General features: G+C 41.7%; 1 protein-coding gene across 2 annotated transcripts; it reads left to right on the forward strand.

Annotated features, from left to right (window-relative positions):
- The first annotated feature begins 7,315 nt into the window (after positions 1-7,315).
- On the forward strand, positions 7,316-16,591 carry ido1 (indoleamine 2,3-dioxygenase 1). 2 transcript variants are annotated; one of them, XM_035998917.1, is made up of 10 exons: positions 7,316-7,492; positions 8,719-8,814; positions 8,898-9,017; positions 9,120-9,238; positions 9,960-9,974; positions 10,055-10,154; positions 10,413-10,530; positions 11,330-11,381; positions 11,503-11,651; positions 15,701-16,591. In XM_035998917.1, the coding sequence occupies exons 1-10, from the start codon at positions 7,400-7,402 to the stop codon at positions 16,096-16,098; spliced, it is 1,260 nt and encodes a 419-aa protein (XP_035854810.1). In that variant the 5' UTR covers positions 7,316-7,399; the 3' UTR covers positions 16,099-16,591. The 2 variants fall into 2 exon arrangements, with proteins under 2 accessions (XP_035854810.1, XP_035854811.1); XM_035998918.1 differs by lacking the exon at positions 8,719-8,814 and having other exon boundaries at positions 7,324-7,492.
- The last annotated feature ends 211 nt before the right edge of the window (positions 16,592-16,802 follow it).

Genomic DNA, 16,802 nt, shown 5'->3' on the forward strand with positions numbered 1-16,802 from the left:
GTTACAGGGACCTTGATGACTTACACAGAAGTATTTAATGAACACTCAATTGAGGAGACAATTAATCAGGCAGTACAGTTTAACCACAATTTGTCTCAACTCCCTAAAGTTCTGTCTTCCTGAATGTGTATTTAATGGTGCATACCATTTGTACTCGGAAGTCGGATTTTCCAAAGTCGGAAACACGCCCCCTGACCTCGGATTTCCGAGCTCGTAACTCGGACAACCACCGAGTACCCCGAGCTCAAAATCCAACATGGCTGCCCCGTGCATCAACAGTTGTGAAAGATGTGGTAAACGTACTGTTATTAGCACTTCTGTGTTATTTGTGTCTCACTAAATCAGTCGTACACGCAGCGCTGTCCAACTTCTATCCATGGACTTGTTGCTACCCTGTTTGTATGCACAAAAAAATGTAATGCAATGTTATAAAATGGCATTGCTAACAATAGCTAACCTGGCTAGAGCTAATGAAAACCATGAAAATCCAACTTGTAAATGGAACGCATTCAATTCGGGTGTGACAAAATTCCCATCTTCGGCTTCCAAGTTCTGAGGTAAATGGAACGCCCTATAAACTCATGCTGCAGGCGTTACGTTTAGCTGAACCTTACTTTATCTTTGCACCTGCAAAGATATTGCAGGCGCCGTAAACACAGATGCTAAAGCCTAGTTCAGCCTCTCTCTCTCTCTCTCTCTCTCTCTCTCTCTCTCTCTCTCTCTCTCTCTCTCTGGGAAGTAGGCTAAAGTGTGCAAGGCCCGCCCACCTCCAAAAGGAGACAGTCCTGAAACAAAATTACCATTACCTTATCATGCAGCTGCCTAGATTCCCTGACCCTTTAGAGAGACAAACATAATTATACATGAACAGGTTTGGTTATTAGAGACTGGCCAAATATTCTCGTCACCGTCCCCCAATGTCTAAGCTTTCCCTTTAGTCTCATCATACCACAACATGGTGTTTCTGGAAATTCCACCACACCGGTTACAGCTTTCTCGCTCAATACTGGACTAATTTCAAAGATTGTTGTTCCCATCAGTCACACACACTAGTCTTGCATTGCTAGACCATCCTTCACAGCGCTGCGGAGGAGGGTCTGGCTAGTCCACACAGTATTCCAGTATGGGAGAAAAATGTTCTCTGGTTTATTGGCATTTCTTTAAAACAATCACAATCATCTTGGGCGGCACTAAGCGTCAAGCGGAGCCACGGTGCCGCTGCAAAATAGCCTCGGGAAGGAACTTGTTTTGGTGGACCATGTGTACGTTCAAAAGTAGTTTTAGTCGTGCAACAGAAAACTCAGATTGGACAGATAGTCTAGCTAGCTGTCTGGATTTACCCTGCAGAGATCTGAGGAGCAGTTAACCATAGTCCTCAGAAATCCACCGGAGTTTAGAATGCCAACACAAAGAAAGAGGAAGGAAACGGACATCCAAAAACGGACATCCGAAACGAGTGACATCCGATGGAATTTCCGGCAGAACGAGAGCAATCCCGGAAGTGGAACGTCGGGGGATATAGACTACGAACACACAAAAACATATGGAAATAGGATCCAGGTTGAAAAAAAACGAAATTACCCTCTAACATGTCTGACAACGCTGATCACATGACCATTTGCATACACTGAGCATGCGCGTCCCAAATGACCTATGGGAGCGTTTTCCGAGGGAGGACTCCTCCCAATAACCTCCCACCCTCCACCCTCCACCCTCGGGGACAAAATATTAGAAACACTTCTCAATATAATGCCGTCCTGTTCAACACCACTGCAAACGTCAGCCTCAATACACATACAATACACATAGGGCCTTTTATTAACACCTCTCTGACAGTGTCAATCAAAAATCAACATCGTCATCTTTATAAAGGCAGAATTTATGGCGGAGCTGTTGTGTTGAATCCCATTAGATTCAGATCAAATGGCTGGCACACCACTTATTGCATCATTTAAGAGGGCTGTAAAAAGAAAAATGAAAAATGCGTGCGTCATCATCATAGCTGTTGAGCTTTATATAAAAAGTGAGCTGTTCCCTGGTACGAAATGAACATCTTTGGCTCTTTTAAATTGTGCATTTATGACTCTGCATGAGTTCTTATGATGGGTTTGGAGCAAAGTATTCAATCAATAAATGTGACGTGTTATAAAGAACTTGATTTGTAATCACCCATTTACATGTATAAATGTCTAACACAGTGGTTCTCAACCTGGGGGTCGGGTCCCCCAAGGGGGTCGCAAGATTATTTCTGGGGGTCGCCAGATGGGGTGAAAAAAATGAAATAACAGTCTAGGCTGGGGAATGGTTTTTACATTAATGTGTGAGTTTGGTACAATTCATGTGTTATATTTAGAGCTTCATTCATAAATCAGGAGGTCCTGGAACACAGAAAGGGGTCTGAAGGCGGGTCACGGGGGGAGAAACAGTCACAAACTTATGAAAAATCACAGAGTCTGGCGCACATTGGACAAGGCTAGCTGCTAAAACTAAAATTAAACTAAACTGTCATTAAAGCAACGTTTTATTTGTTTACATGTATTAATCAGAGCATTCACAAAAATCACTCAAAATCAGCAGGGGGAGGCACAACACATGTGGTCTAACACATGAAATGTGCTGAGCATTTTTTGGTGGTTTTAGCTCTTTTACTAAATTTAGTGTTGCAATTTTATGAAGCTGAGGGACTTGTGACAAATGTACCCACAGACAAAGAAAACATATTACTTTTTTTAAAGGAACGGTAGTAAACGCCGAGATATCTGGACTTCTGATTCCTACAGGTCAAGCTTAGAAATAATCCATCCTATGCTTCCCATGATGCAACAGTACCTATTTGTTAGACCCTCCCTATCTGGTAAATACTTTCAACCCCCATGTCCTCGGTTTGCAACGCTGCCTTCCTGTTTCAAGATAAGAAGTTTCCAAGGTGAGAGATATCTCTGATGACATCATCCGCTCTGCCTTCAATGTAGCGTTTAATTATACATTCAAATATATTACATTCAAATAATTTACATGTTCTTTTTGATCCTTAAATGTTATTTCTTGCATATCATTAAAATCTCATATCATTGTTTTTGGTTAATAGAGACCAAAAAGGTGATTGAGACTGATTAAATCACTACGAATCAGTTTTTATGATAATAAACTTGTTTGCTAAAGTAAAAAAAATGAAAATACAAGTGCTTTGTGGATCTGGAGAAGGCGTATGACCGGGTCCCCCGGGAGATACTGTGGGAGGTGCTGCGGGAGTATGGGGTGAGGGGGTCCCTTCTCAGGGCCATCCAATCTCTGTACAACCAAAGCGAGAGCTGTGTCCGGGTTCTCGGCAGTAAGTCGGACTCGTTTCAGGTAAGGGTTGGCCTCCGCCAGGGCTGCGCTTTGTCACCAATCCTGTTTGTAGTATTTATGGACAGGATATCGAGGCGTAGTCGGGGTGGAGAGGGGTTGCAGTTTGGTGAGCTGGGGATCTCATCGCTGCTTTTTGCGGATGATGTGGTCCTGATGGCATCATCAGCCTATGACCTCCAACACTCACTGGATCGGTTCGCAGCCGAGTGTGAAGCGGCTGGGATGAGGATCAGCACCTCTAAATCGGAGGCCATGGTTCTCAGCAGGAAACCGATGGAGTGCCTTCTCCAGGTAGGGAATGAGTCCTTACCCCAAGTGAAGGAGTTCAAGTACCTTGGGGTCTTGTTCGCGAGTGAGGGGACAATGGAGCGGGAGATTGGTCGGAGAATCGGCGCAGCGGGTGCGGTATTACATTCAATTTATCGCACCGTTATGACGAAAAGAGAGCTGAGCCAGAAGGCAAAGCTCTCAATCTACCGGTCAGTTTTCGTTCCTACCCTCACCTATGGTCATGAAGGCTGGGTCATGACCGAAAGAACAAGATCCAGGGTACAAGCGGCCGAAATGGGTTTCCTCAGGAGGGTGGCTGGTGTCTCCCTTAGAGTTAGGGTGAGAAGCTCAGTCATCCGTGAGGAGCTCGGAGTAGAGCCGCTGCTCCTTCGCGTCGAAAGGAGCCAGTTGAGGTGGTTCGGGCATCTGGTAAGGATGCCCCCTGGGCGCCTCCCTAGGGAGGTGTTCCAGGCATGTCCAGCTGGGAGGAGGCTTCGGGGAAGACCCAGGACTAGGTGGAGGGATTATATCTCCAACCTGGCCTGGGAACGCCTCGGGATCCCCCAGTCGGAGCTGGTTAATGTGGCTCGGGAAAGGGAAGTTTGGGGTCCCCTGCTGGAGCTGCCACCCCCGCGACCCGATACCGGATACCGATAAGCGGACGAAGATGGATGGATGGATGGAGATTACTGAATTAAATGTACTCGGTGTGCATGACAATACTAATCGATTCATCTTTGCGGATCTGGGTGTGATGACTCAACCTCAGGGTGCAAAGAAAAGAAATGACATCCATGGTTAATGTGTGATAAATAAAAAGCTGCTCACCACGCGCAGGTACTGACAGCCATGGTGCACAGATGGCTGAAGGTTTTCTCTGTTAAATGGAGTTTATTTCCACTTCGATTCAGTAACTCTGTCTTCACAGCCTCAGATGATGCGGTTTAAGGAAAGGCTCGAACTCTACAACAAATCAAATTCTCCAGAGTTGGTTTATCGTTTACCTCCGTCACTCCACGTTGCTCTGAACCACGTCACATTACACAGGCTAACAATGCAATCCAGTGTTTGTACATCTTAACTTTGTCCCAGGACCAAGAGGATCAAATTACAGTTGACCTTTATGCTTGCAAATTTTAGAGCACGCATTCATGCCGAAGCTGCACTGAATTTAATGTGGAAGAAACGCCTCGACAACAAGCATCCTTCTGTGAACATAAAAAAAAAAAAAACATATTCTGTGAAAAGAAAGTGTGAAGTAAGAAAGAAAAGGAATTATAAAAAAACAAGAATCATGTTTGGTCACAGTACAGTATGTCAAAAAAGTCATTAAAAAGTCATAGTTTAGTATATTGAAAGAAGATCATAGCATTATACGACTTCCTCTGGACAATTGACTTCAAATATATTACTATACAGTAGAATGTTTTTTTTTTTTTTTTTTTTTTTTTAACAAATTTTTTAAAATGATAAAGGAGAAGGTTTCTGTAGGCTGGGAGAAACGCCTAGACAACAAGCATCATTCGGTTACACTTTACTTGACGTTTTCTACATAAGAGTGACATGACACTGTCATGAACGTGTCATAAACATTATAAACAAGTCATAAACATTTATGACATAACGCTTCTTTAGTAAGTGTCATTCGGTTTTGTCATGACAAGTTATGGTTAGGGTTAGAGTTATGGTTAGGGTTAGAGTTAGGGTTACGGTTCATGTGTTCATGACAGTGTCATGTCACTCTTATGTAGAAAACTTCAAGTAAAGTGTTACCCATCATTCTGTGAAAAAGCTTTCATAGATTTATATCCTGTTGTATTTCTTGTCTCAGCGAACACAGCGTGTCAGCTTTCCAAAAATGACATCAACCAGTTCACATAGTTAAAGTCACTTTTAATGTTGTTCTGCAATGTTCAGTCTTCTCCACCAGGTGACACTGAATGTCTACATTTCCTTCAGTCCTCTCTTTAATACAGAGCCACAACATAAGCAGACATAAAAACAAAGCACAGGGTGGAACTATTTCCACCAAAATAAGAACAAATGAAGCTGAAGTAATGCATCGTACTGCAACACATATTACATAATGATATAATAACATGTAACCAAAACTTTAGACATGTAAAAAAATGTTATGGGACTATCAGTATTCATAAAAGCAGTCTATATTTAATTTTCGGTAAAGCAGATCTAGGCTTGCCTTTAAATTACGTCTCAGTGTCTTGTCTCTGTTGGTTATTTTGTAAGTTTAAACTACTGTCTTCTGTTTTACAGATGAATAGAATATTAATAGATTTTCTGCTCTGATGTCGACGTTTTGTTTTTCAAATGAAAGGAAATGCACAGTGGAAATTAATTCATGATTCAATTTATCATTTCCTCTTCTACAACACTTGGCAAAACTGGTTCAAAATAGAAATGAACACCTGTACCTCCAGATGGCTCACATCCCCTCTGAATGTAGAGGAGCACAGGTTTCCTGATATCGTCCCCTGGAAATCACAAGTATGTTCTGAATCAACACAATTGCTTTGTCAATAAGTCAACATTGGCAGTCATGTAAAGGTGCAGTAGGTAAGACTATCTTTCTGTCATATTTGCTGAAACTGACCCTATGTTCCAGTAGAACTACATGAAGCAGGTCATTTAAATAAAAAATCCATCTCCTCTGCCACCACCTACAGCCTGTAGTGCGATTTGCAAAAATCCACAGCTCCCTGTTCAGATGCACCAATCAGGGCCAGGGGGGGTGTCTAACTGCGTGTCAATCACTTCTCATGCACATGCATTCATTCTCCCTTGTGGGGGGAGGGGCTTAGGAGAATGTTTTGGGCTTTAGCAGAAAGGGGGGAGGGACTGAGAAGTTGTCGATGTTAAAATTTTTTGGCTAAGTCCTGGATCTTCACAATCCTACCTACAGCACCTTTAATAGGAAAACAGAAAAAAGCTATGAGTGGAAGCTATGTCGGAACTCAAACTGGATCCTGACTGGGAACATTTTAGGGAGAGAGCAGTCATAGTCATGAATGATCTGGTGCCCTCACGGCAGCTAAGAAGATGCTAAGATGCTCCAGTTATGGCGCAAGTTTGACTAACAAAGTTTTGCCTAACAATCTCTACATGATATGGGAAAACAATGATCCCTTAGAGACGACATCCTGTGTTGTACCTTCATCATTGTGAAACCAGAACACAAGAAATGTTGACTCATTTTAACTCCTGCCATCTAAAGTTACATTATGTAGGTAGGGTAGGAATTTAGTGTAAACAGCATTACTGATCTTGAAAACCTATTTTTAGCAGAGTTCACAGAATGAACGGTGATTTTCCCCCTTTTGCTCCATTGATTTGCCGGTTTAGTCAAAGAGACTGAGGGGAAATGACACAAAGTTATTTTAAAACTAAAATATTTGGGGCTTTTGAGAAAACATTCAGGACTGGAGCCCCAGAAGCCCCCCCCCCACTTGATCAAATGCAAGTGTAATGTGATATAATGCAAAGCAAACTCTTTTCTTAATACAGTATAAATGCTCGTAAAAGTGTAGAAACGATAACAGTGGACTTCTACTAAATGATCCACAACGTGAAGCATACAGTAGGTACTGATTAGCCAAACTGAAGTTAGAATTGTGCAATAGCAGAAGTGAGGGGAAAACATTGTGTAACCAATTAACATTATTGACAGCAGCTTTAAAGCGACCTCTGTGCCAGAGTCCAGACAGTTTGTTTCAGATAGTCGGAGGATCGTCGCTGTCAGTGGGTTGTTGTATTTTTCTCTATGGCTGCTCCTGACTCTGACTCCAAGCCTTTTTTCTCTCTGGACTCGTACCATGTCTCCGAGGAGCTTGGCTTCATCCTCCCGGATCCTCTGGTAGGTGGAAAAGCCCAATGGATTAGTTTCCTTCTCTACCATTTTACAGTTTTTCACATTTTAGCAATCATAATAACACATTTGATTGCCATTTAACTGAACTTAAATGTAATTCACATCAAATAAAAACGGTGCTCAGTTATAAAACTGAACTCGTGACTGGTGGTATTGATTGAGATGAACTGACTGAGGGAAGCTGTTTGGCATTGTTCCTGTTTGCTTTGTGTAATGAACTTTATTCTGACAGCCACATGTGTTTACAGAATTATATTTTGTCTAAGGTCACTGTGTGTGTATCAGCATAAAACAATGAACTGGAAATTTAGGTAAGACTAAAAAACTAAAAAATTAAAATGTAGATTTAGGTTAGATCATTCCATCATTTGCACGTTCACATCATAGACTGTAAAAATAGTGGACGTAGCAGCAATGGCATCACCCATTGGTCTGTGGACTGCCGTTTTGAAGCCTCAAGTTTGGCAATATGGCCGTCGCCATCTTGGTTTTTTGCAACACGAGAGGGTGGAGCTGGGGAGGAAGACATCGCCAAGCCAGTGTTGTTTGTGGTTGCAATGGTGCTAAATACTAAAGAGGGAAAGTTGGGGATTTTCAACCCTTCTGAAGTGAGTGATCCAGCGGAGATTTACCGACGGGTAAACACAGACGTCCCGGTACTGATGCCGTTCATCTGCATCTACGGCAGTACACAGAAAAACGTTCCCTAAAGTCACAAGCTAATTCTAGCGGTAGCTAGCTTGTTTTGCAGAAGATATTTTTAGGCGACCAAAATTTTCCAATTAACTTTGATTTTTTGAAAGAAAGTGAAAACACACAGTGAGAGGGTCAAAGTTTAAGATGAAAACACGGACAACACCCAAAAACAAGTTGAGGTCTATGTTAATGTCCACAGAGTTAGCGTGGTTAGCATTGTTAAGCCTCTGTCCTGATTGACAGGTCCTAAAGCATCCCCTGCTTTAGATTCTATTTTAAAATAGAATCTATTTTAAAATAATCAGGACCAGGTGCCTGGATAGCTCAGTTGGGAGAGTGGGCGCCCATATATAGAGGTTTACTCCTCCACGCAGTGAGCCAGGGTTCAACTCCGACCTGCGGCCCTTTGCTGCATGTAGTTCCCCCTCTCTCTCTGCTTTAAAGCACTTGGCTTCACTTTTTAGACTCATTTCCGTTCCACATGTTCTTATGATGCTACGCCTTGCCTTTCAAAGGAAGAGCTTCCACCTTACTACCAACCATGGATGGATATTGCCCTTCGAGTCCCAGAGCTTGTGGACTCTCACAAGTTGCGCTTCCATATTAATGAAGTAAGTGAGGACAATGAAATGAAAAGGACAGCTCACTATGTTTATGGAGCCATGTGTTCACTGCTGCTCCTCCGTGTGTCCAGATGCCGCTGCTGAGCAGCCAGTTTCTGCAGAAACACCGGGAGTTACGGCTGGCCCACCTGGCCCTCAGCGTGATGACCATGGGTTACGTCTGGCAGGAGGGAGAGAACAACACAGTCGAGGTGTCTCTGTTTCAGTTTTTCTGTTTGTCATACTGCTCCCAATTGCTCGACAATCTACAATTTATATGAATGCCTTTCCATCTTTAATGATCTTCCTCTAAGATGCTGCCACATAACCTGGCAGTCCCATACTGGGAGGTGTCACAGCGCTTAGGACTTCCCCCAATTCTCACCCATGCAGATGCAGTACTTGCTAACTGGAAGAAGAAGGATCCAGAGGGGTAAGGTAACCCTAACCCTAGTTTTGCATTTCCAGACCTATCTCCACAGCATTGTGGAGTAAGGTCTGGCTACACCACAGATGCATTCTAAGAAAGGAGAAAAAAAACACTCTGGGTTATTTTCATTTCTTTAACCCAATCACAATCGTCTTGGGCGGTGTTAACTCTGGACGCAGCGACGGTGGCTCTGCTAAATAGTCTGGGGAAGGAACTTGTTTTGGTGGAACATTTGCACCCCTCGAAAGAAAACGCCAAACACAATATTAAATGAAGTTAACTGTTGACACAATACAGTAACGTGAGCTATTTAAATGAGCTGATACATGGTTAAACCTCATTAGCTCTTACCAGTGTATCTCCGTGTGTTCTTCGTCCACAGCAATCCCACCAATCAGTCCCAAAACGTCCCAGTTAGAGAGGAAATGCCCTAAACATATTCTGTAAATCTTTACAATCATTCCCTGAAAGAACCAAGCAGGTCTGCCTTGTTGCACAGTCCAAATTTTCTTCAAAACTTGACATTTTCAGCGTGTAGCTCACTAGCTCGAAGTTTGTTGTTGTTTCTTAAAGCGAAGGGATTTTGAGAACGCCAACACACAGAGAGCGGACATCCTCTGGCTTTATCCTGGAAATGTATTTCTGTTGATCCAGACTACCCTAACCTAAAGTCTAAATCTGTTCTCTCTCATTTTCATGTCCATCTTTATGTTTCTTGTGCCAGGCCTTTCGACATGGAGTAAGTACATTTTCACTTGAATTCTTGTACTATAACATTGTTATGTATGCAAGGGTAATTGTTTTACGTTTGTCTTGCAGGAACCTGGGGCTGCTGTTTAGCCTCCCGGGTGGAGACAGTGTGCGAGGTTTCTTTATGGTTACTCTGCTGGTGGAGCTAGCAGCAGTCCCTGCTCTGAGGGTATACAATATTTATCTAAAAAAAGAATGAATTCATGCAATGTGTACTTCTTATTTAAAAAAAATAGGGATTAATTATGTTTGAGTTGTTGTCTAAAAACTATTAAAGTCCCCTTTAAACGAGGTAATTTCAGACAAAGTTATTGTAACTTAACCTGTTGTGCATGATGGTTTGACAACCCAGAACGTTTTCAAGATTTGTGATCCCACAATTCTACTGGATCTCGTGATATCGCAAGAATAACTACCTGTGTTGCAGAACATTCCCGTTGTGATCAACGGTGTCAGGTGTGGAGACACCGAGGCTGTGGCCACAGCCCTGGACGCCGTCTGCCAGTCTCTACAGGACATGACAGATGCACTCAAACTGATGCAGGGTAATCACTCTAAGTTAACTTAAAATGATTACTATTTCCCTAGATCTTTGCATGCAGCTATTGGTGCAATATTTTTTTAACATACTGCTCGGGAGGGGCTGTGTGAGGGGGTGTCTTCTGGGGCTCCAGCCCCCAATGTTTTTTTGAAAGCCCCAAATCTTTTAAGTTTTTAAAAAAAATTAAACTTTGTGTCATTTCCCCCTCAGTCTCTCTGACTGGAACGGCAAATCAACGGAGCAAAAGTTCTGTTACTGGGCAAATATATCGCCATTCATTCTGTGAACAAAATTGGTTTCAAGATCAGTAATGCTGTTTACACCAAATTCCTACCCTACTTACATTATATAACCTAAAAATAGTAACATCCGCGTTTTGCCTCTCTTTAGGTGGCAGGAGTGAAGATGAGTCACCTTCAACATTTGTTGTGTTCTGGTTTCAGAACGATGAAGACAGTTGGAGAACAATTATAAAACAGGATGTCACCTCTACAGGATGATTCTTTTCCCTCGGCAACTATCATGTTGTAACCAAATGATGTACAGATTTTTAGGCATTTTATTATTAAATGGCTTGAAAAATAGTGCCCATAGCTGCCGTACACCAAACCCCCCCCCCGGGTTAAGGTTGGGTTGGTTTTAGGTTTTTTTATTTAGAGGGAACTAAAGGGAAACTTTTTTTATTGTCTACGCTGCTGGACCTGGGTAACTAATTTCGTTCCTTCATGTTTTAACATGCTTGAATGACAATAAGCTATTCTGAATCTGACAAAAACAAAATTGTTAATGTGACTTTTCTTAAGTGTACGTGGAGCCTTCGGTCTTCTATGGCATCATGAGGATCTACCTGTCTGGGTACAGAAATCTCTCTGTGTTTGCATTTGACTGATAAGTTATTTATTTGTGTAGTGAAACATGTTTTTTGAAATATAGGTGTGTGTTTGTGTCTGTGTCCATGTACACATGCACCCTGTAGGTGGAAAGACAACCCCTGTATGCCAAAGGGTCTGGTTTATGAAGGGGTGCGGGCCGAGCCGATGGAGTTTTCAGGCGGGAGCGCTGCACAGAGCAGCCTGCTGCACTGCTTTGATGAACTTCTGGGAGTCAAACACGAAGCAAAAAGTGGTAAGATGGATGTTTGTCCTTTGATTAATTACAACAGTTGGACCAAGAGGATCAAATTACAGTTGACCTTTATACTTGCACATTTTAGAACACATTTATGCCAAAGCTGCACTGATTTTTTTTGTGGTTTTTGATTTATTTAGTCCTATGACATGTTGCTTTTTGGATGCTTTTATATAGGCCTTAGTGGTCCCCTAATACTGTATCTGAAGTCTCTTTTATATAGGCCTTAGTGGTCCCCTAATACTGTATCTGAAGTCTCTTTTATATACGCCTTAGTGGTCCCCTAATACTGTATCTGAAGTCTCTTTTATATACGCCTTAGTGGTCCCCTAATACTGTATCTGAAGTCTCTTTTATATAGACCTTAGTGGTCCCCTAATACTGTATCTGAAGTCTCTTTTATATACGCCTTAGTGGTCCCCTAATACTGTATCTGAAGTCTCTTTTATATAGACCTTAGTGGTCCCCTAATACTGTATCTGAAGTCTCTTTTATATAGACCTTAGTGGTCCCCTAATACTGTATCTGAAGTCTCTTTTATATAGGTCTTAGTGGTCCCCTAATACTGTATCTGAAGTCTCTTTTATATAGGTCTTAGTGGTCCCCTAATACCCAAATTCTCTGGGCGGGCAAAGCAGATAAAGGGGAGGTAACCTTTCCCCTTATGACCTCATAAGGAGGAGATTCCAGATTGGCCCATCTGAGCTTTCATTTTCTCAAAGGCAGAGCAGGATACCCAGGGCTCGGTTTACACCTATCACCATTTCTAGCCACTGGGGGACCATAGGCAGGCTGGGGGAACTCACATTAATGTTAAAAAAAAACTCATAAAGTGAAATTTGAATGCCATGGGACCTTTAAAAAAAACATTTAAGAGACATTACTGTAAAGACATTAAATAAAAAAAGGACCCCAGGGGGGTTCGGCATGTTGGGTTCCCTACAATTATTCAACAAAACACAACATGAAAAAAACATAGTCTATGAAAAAGGACAGAAGAAAGAAACAGTCAAATGAGTAGAGAAACTAAAGAGTGAAGAGAAGGAATCATAAAAAAACAAGAATCATGTTAGTCTATTGATCTTTAAAACATTTTTACAGATGTTTTAAATGATAATGTAGAAAGTTTCTGTAGAAACAAACGCCTCTAAAACAGGCATCATTCTATGAAAACACTTTCACAGATTTGTAGCCCGTTGTCTTGCTTGTCTCAGCGAACACAGCGTGTCGGCTTTCCAAAAATGACATCAACCAGTTCACATAGTTAAATGCACTTTTAATGTTGTCTTGCAATGTTCAGTCTTCTCCACCAGGTGACGCTAAACGTCTACATGTCCTTCAGTCCTCTCTTTAATACAGAGCCACAACATAAGCAGACATAAAAACAAAGCACTGGAACTACTTCCTCCAAAAAAAAAAGAACAAATGGAAACTGAAGTAATGCATTGTACTGCGACACATATTACATAATGATATAATAACATGTATGTAGTATTTGTGTTGTAGGTGAAGGTCTTTTACTCACTAAAAGCAGTCAATCAAAGGAAAACTGGGAGTGGAAGCTATGCAACTGTTCAGGCTGTTCTCATGAAGCATTCGTACATCAAAAAGCAATGCACAGTAATTCATATGCCCCCCGACCTTCTCCCTGCGGGGTTCAGAGCTTTCTTATATAGCAGCAGTCAATGTGGTGCATACAGTAATAAATATGTGGAATAACCTACATAACCTTTGATTGACTGCTTTTAGTGAGTAAAAGACCTTCACCTACAACACAAATGCTACATACATGTTATTATATCATTATGTAATATGTGTCGCAGTACACTGCATTACTTCAGTTTACATTTGTTCTTTTTTTTTTGGAGGAAGTAGTTCCAGTGCTTTGTTTTTATGTCTGCTTATGTTGTGATGCACACGTCCTAAAACAAAAGACTTTCACCTAGGAAATGCGTATTTGTGTCACGGGAGGGTTTTATAGAATACAATACAATATACTTTATTGTTCCCTAGGGGAAATTTGTCATGGACTCAAAAATGCGTAGTGCATAGTAGTAGCTGCTATTATAGACAATAAATACACGTAATTATTGCACACTTCCCAGGCCTATCATTACAAATGGTACAAATCTATTTAAAATTTTGATTTAAAATTTTGATGGAGACTGGTACGAATGAATATTTAAAACGGTTCAATTTAGTTTTAGGGATTCTGTACCTTCTACCAGAAGGCAAGAGCTCGTATTCCGTTTGAAGGATGTGGGACAGGTCCAACAATACTCTCCGCGCCTGCCTAAGTACAGACTGCTCATAGATGGACTGAAGGGAGAGCTTATCAGTCCTCCCCATCACCTTCATAGCAGTCTGTCTTTTTTTCTAATCTTAAGGGTAGGTGGCCTCTACCCGTTTTTAAATGTGCGTTAAAACACATAGCAAGCCTTGCTATTTTGAGTAAAGTGTTGTCAGGAAAAACTGGGTAACAGAGTTGACGTCTGAATCGCATTGTGCTTGTTTGCTGCTCGCTCTCTTTTCTTGATTATAGTCTATGATCTATGGTCGCCCCACACACACGTGAGAACACTTCACCGTCTCGCTTAATTGCAAGAATTCTGCTTTGTGCTGCTTTGCAGAGTTTGGTAAAATGTTAGGCCTACTTTAGAGCAGCTTTTTTATAATCATGATCTTTGTCTTTCCATGTTGTGTTGTATTATATCCAATATAAGGCTACAATGGTTTTACTTTCTTATAAAATGTACGTTTATGGGCCTCGGATTTTTGCGTTGGTATCTGGTGCTGATAGCCACTGACCAAGCGTCGAGAATGGGTTGTATAGGCCGCTAAACTTAACTGTCATGTGACCAGCCGGCGGTCGCCTAATTTCGTAGGATATCATACAAACCCGTTCATGAGAATGCCTTTTTTTTCATAATTGTTAATTTCTTATACTTATTATTTATTTTTATTTACCTTTATTTAACCAGGAAGAGACTCACTTTTTCAAGAGTGTCCTGGCCAAGACAGGCAGCAGTACAACCACACATACATACAAACACAAAATACACAAGAACACTAAAAACATAAACAACTGAAACAGCAAATCCCTCAAAGTCGACCAGAATCCTAAACACATCAGGCAAAACATCTGCAGCCAGATGTGGCTGCCTCCAAGTCAATCAACATCCTCTTAAAAGCGACCAATGAGACCAGCTCATTAAGTTTCAAGGATTTCTGGAACTTGTTCCATGTAGAGGGAGCAGCAAACTTAAAAGTCTTTTTACCCAGCTCAGTTCTAACCTTTGGAGCAGACCCTGTTCCCAGATCCTGGGAACGAAGATTGTAAGTCCCGGTACTATTTACACCGATATAGGTCAGAAGGTAGGATGGAAGTAGACCTAAAATAGCCTTATATATGAAGATATGCCAGTGTTGAAGTCTCCGTGTTGATAGAGAAGGCCATCCAACATGTTCATACAGTTCACAATGGTGAGTGAGGGCTTAAAAACCAGTGATGAACCTCAGAGATCCATGGTATACAGTGTCCAATGCATGTAAACTTCGAGACAAAGCATACATGTATAAAACATCACCATGATCAAGTATATACATAAAAGTGGCAGCAACCAGCCTCTTTCTAGAGTCAAACGAAAGGCAGGATTTGATTCTGAAATAAAACCCTAGTTTAAGTTTTAATCTTTTTGCCGTAGCTGCTGAATATGAAGGGTAAAACAAAGATATTTATCTATTGAAATACCAAGATATCTGTACTTAAATACTGCACTGTAACTTTTATTCTTGTATCTCATATCTGTCTTATTCTATTTTTACCTGTTTTTAACTGCTCTTAAATTGCATTGTTGCTGAAATGTGCTATACAAATAAAGCTGCGTTGCCTTGCCTACCAGGTGCTTGAATGAGCAGAAACTAGCAGCAGAATTACAAAACCATGAAAGTAGAGATACAGTAGTAGAGATAAATGCAAGGAATTGAAAGAGGGTAGATGAGGGTTTGAAAGAGAAGGACTCATTGTGATGATACTTCCCCCTTAGGTGCCTTTCTAACCCGCATGAGGAACTACATGCCGCCTGCCCACAGGCAGCTGATCCAGGACATCTCGTCGCAGCCCTCCCTGAAGAGTTTTGTCCAGCAGCAGGCCAGCGAGCGGCTGCACCGGGCCTTTCAGCACTGCGTCACAAAACTGTTGGCCCTGCGCGGCTACCACATCAACGTCGTCAGCCGCTTCATCACTGTACCTGCTGCCCGCGCACGACAACTTCGACACCAGAGGCAGGAGTTAGAGGCGGAGATGATCAGCAGAGCGCCCGCAGCGTTAGAGGAGAGGGGCACTGGCGGCTCCGGCATCATGACCTTCCTTAAGACCGTGAGGGACCAAACAAAAGACGCTCTGCTGCCCGAGATGAGCAAAGACATGAAGCCCCACAGCTGATGTGAGCTGTCGTCACACATCAGGATACACAGCAGAGTGTCAACTACTATACAGATAGATAACTGGGGTTGATGATTTGATAGGCCTACTATCAATAAAATTAATTAAATTGTACATCACATAAGAAAGGCAGTAAATCAACTCTGATTACTTTTTTTTTTGGGGCATTTCTGCCTTTATTGGATAGGAAAGCTGAGATGGGGAGGGGACATCAGGAAAACTGTCACCTGTTGGACTCAAACCCTGGACCTTCTGCATCGAGGAATAAACCTCTGCATATGTGCACCCACTCTACCAACTGAGCTAACCGGCCACAACTCTGATTACTTTACTTTGTGTCAATTCATACAGTCAGCCCAGCTCCTATTTAAAAACAACTTGACAGTTTTTAAACCTTTTACATTTTGTTTAGGGCAACAACCAACAATTATTTTCATTATTGATTCATCTGTTGATTATTTTCTCAAATTAATCGATTAGTTGTTTGGTCTCTAAAATGTCAGAAAATGGTGAAAAATGTGGATCAGTGTTTCCCAAAAAGTCCAAGATGACGTCCTCAAATGTCTTGTTTTGTACAAAACTCAAAGATATTCAGTTTCCTGTCCCAGAGGAGAGAAGAGACTAGAACATGTTCACATTTAACAAGCTGGAATCAGAGAATTTTGACTTTTTCCTTTCATAAAAAAATCATAATTTCTTGTTCC

This window comes from Sander lucioperca, chromosome 2 (genome assembly GCF_008315115.2).
Source record: "Sander lucioperca isolate FBNREF2018 chromosome 2, SLUC_FBN_1.2, whole genome shotgun sequence".
Taxonomy (NCBI): domain Eukaryota; kingdom Metazoa; phylum Chordata; class Actinopteri; order Perciformes; family Percidae; genus Sander; species Sander lucioperca.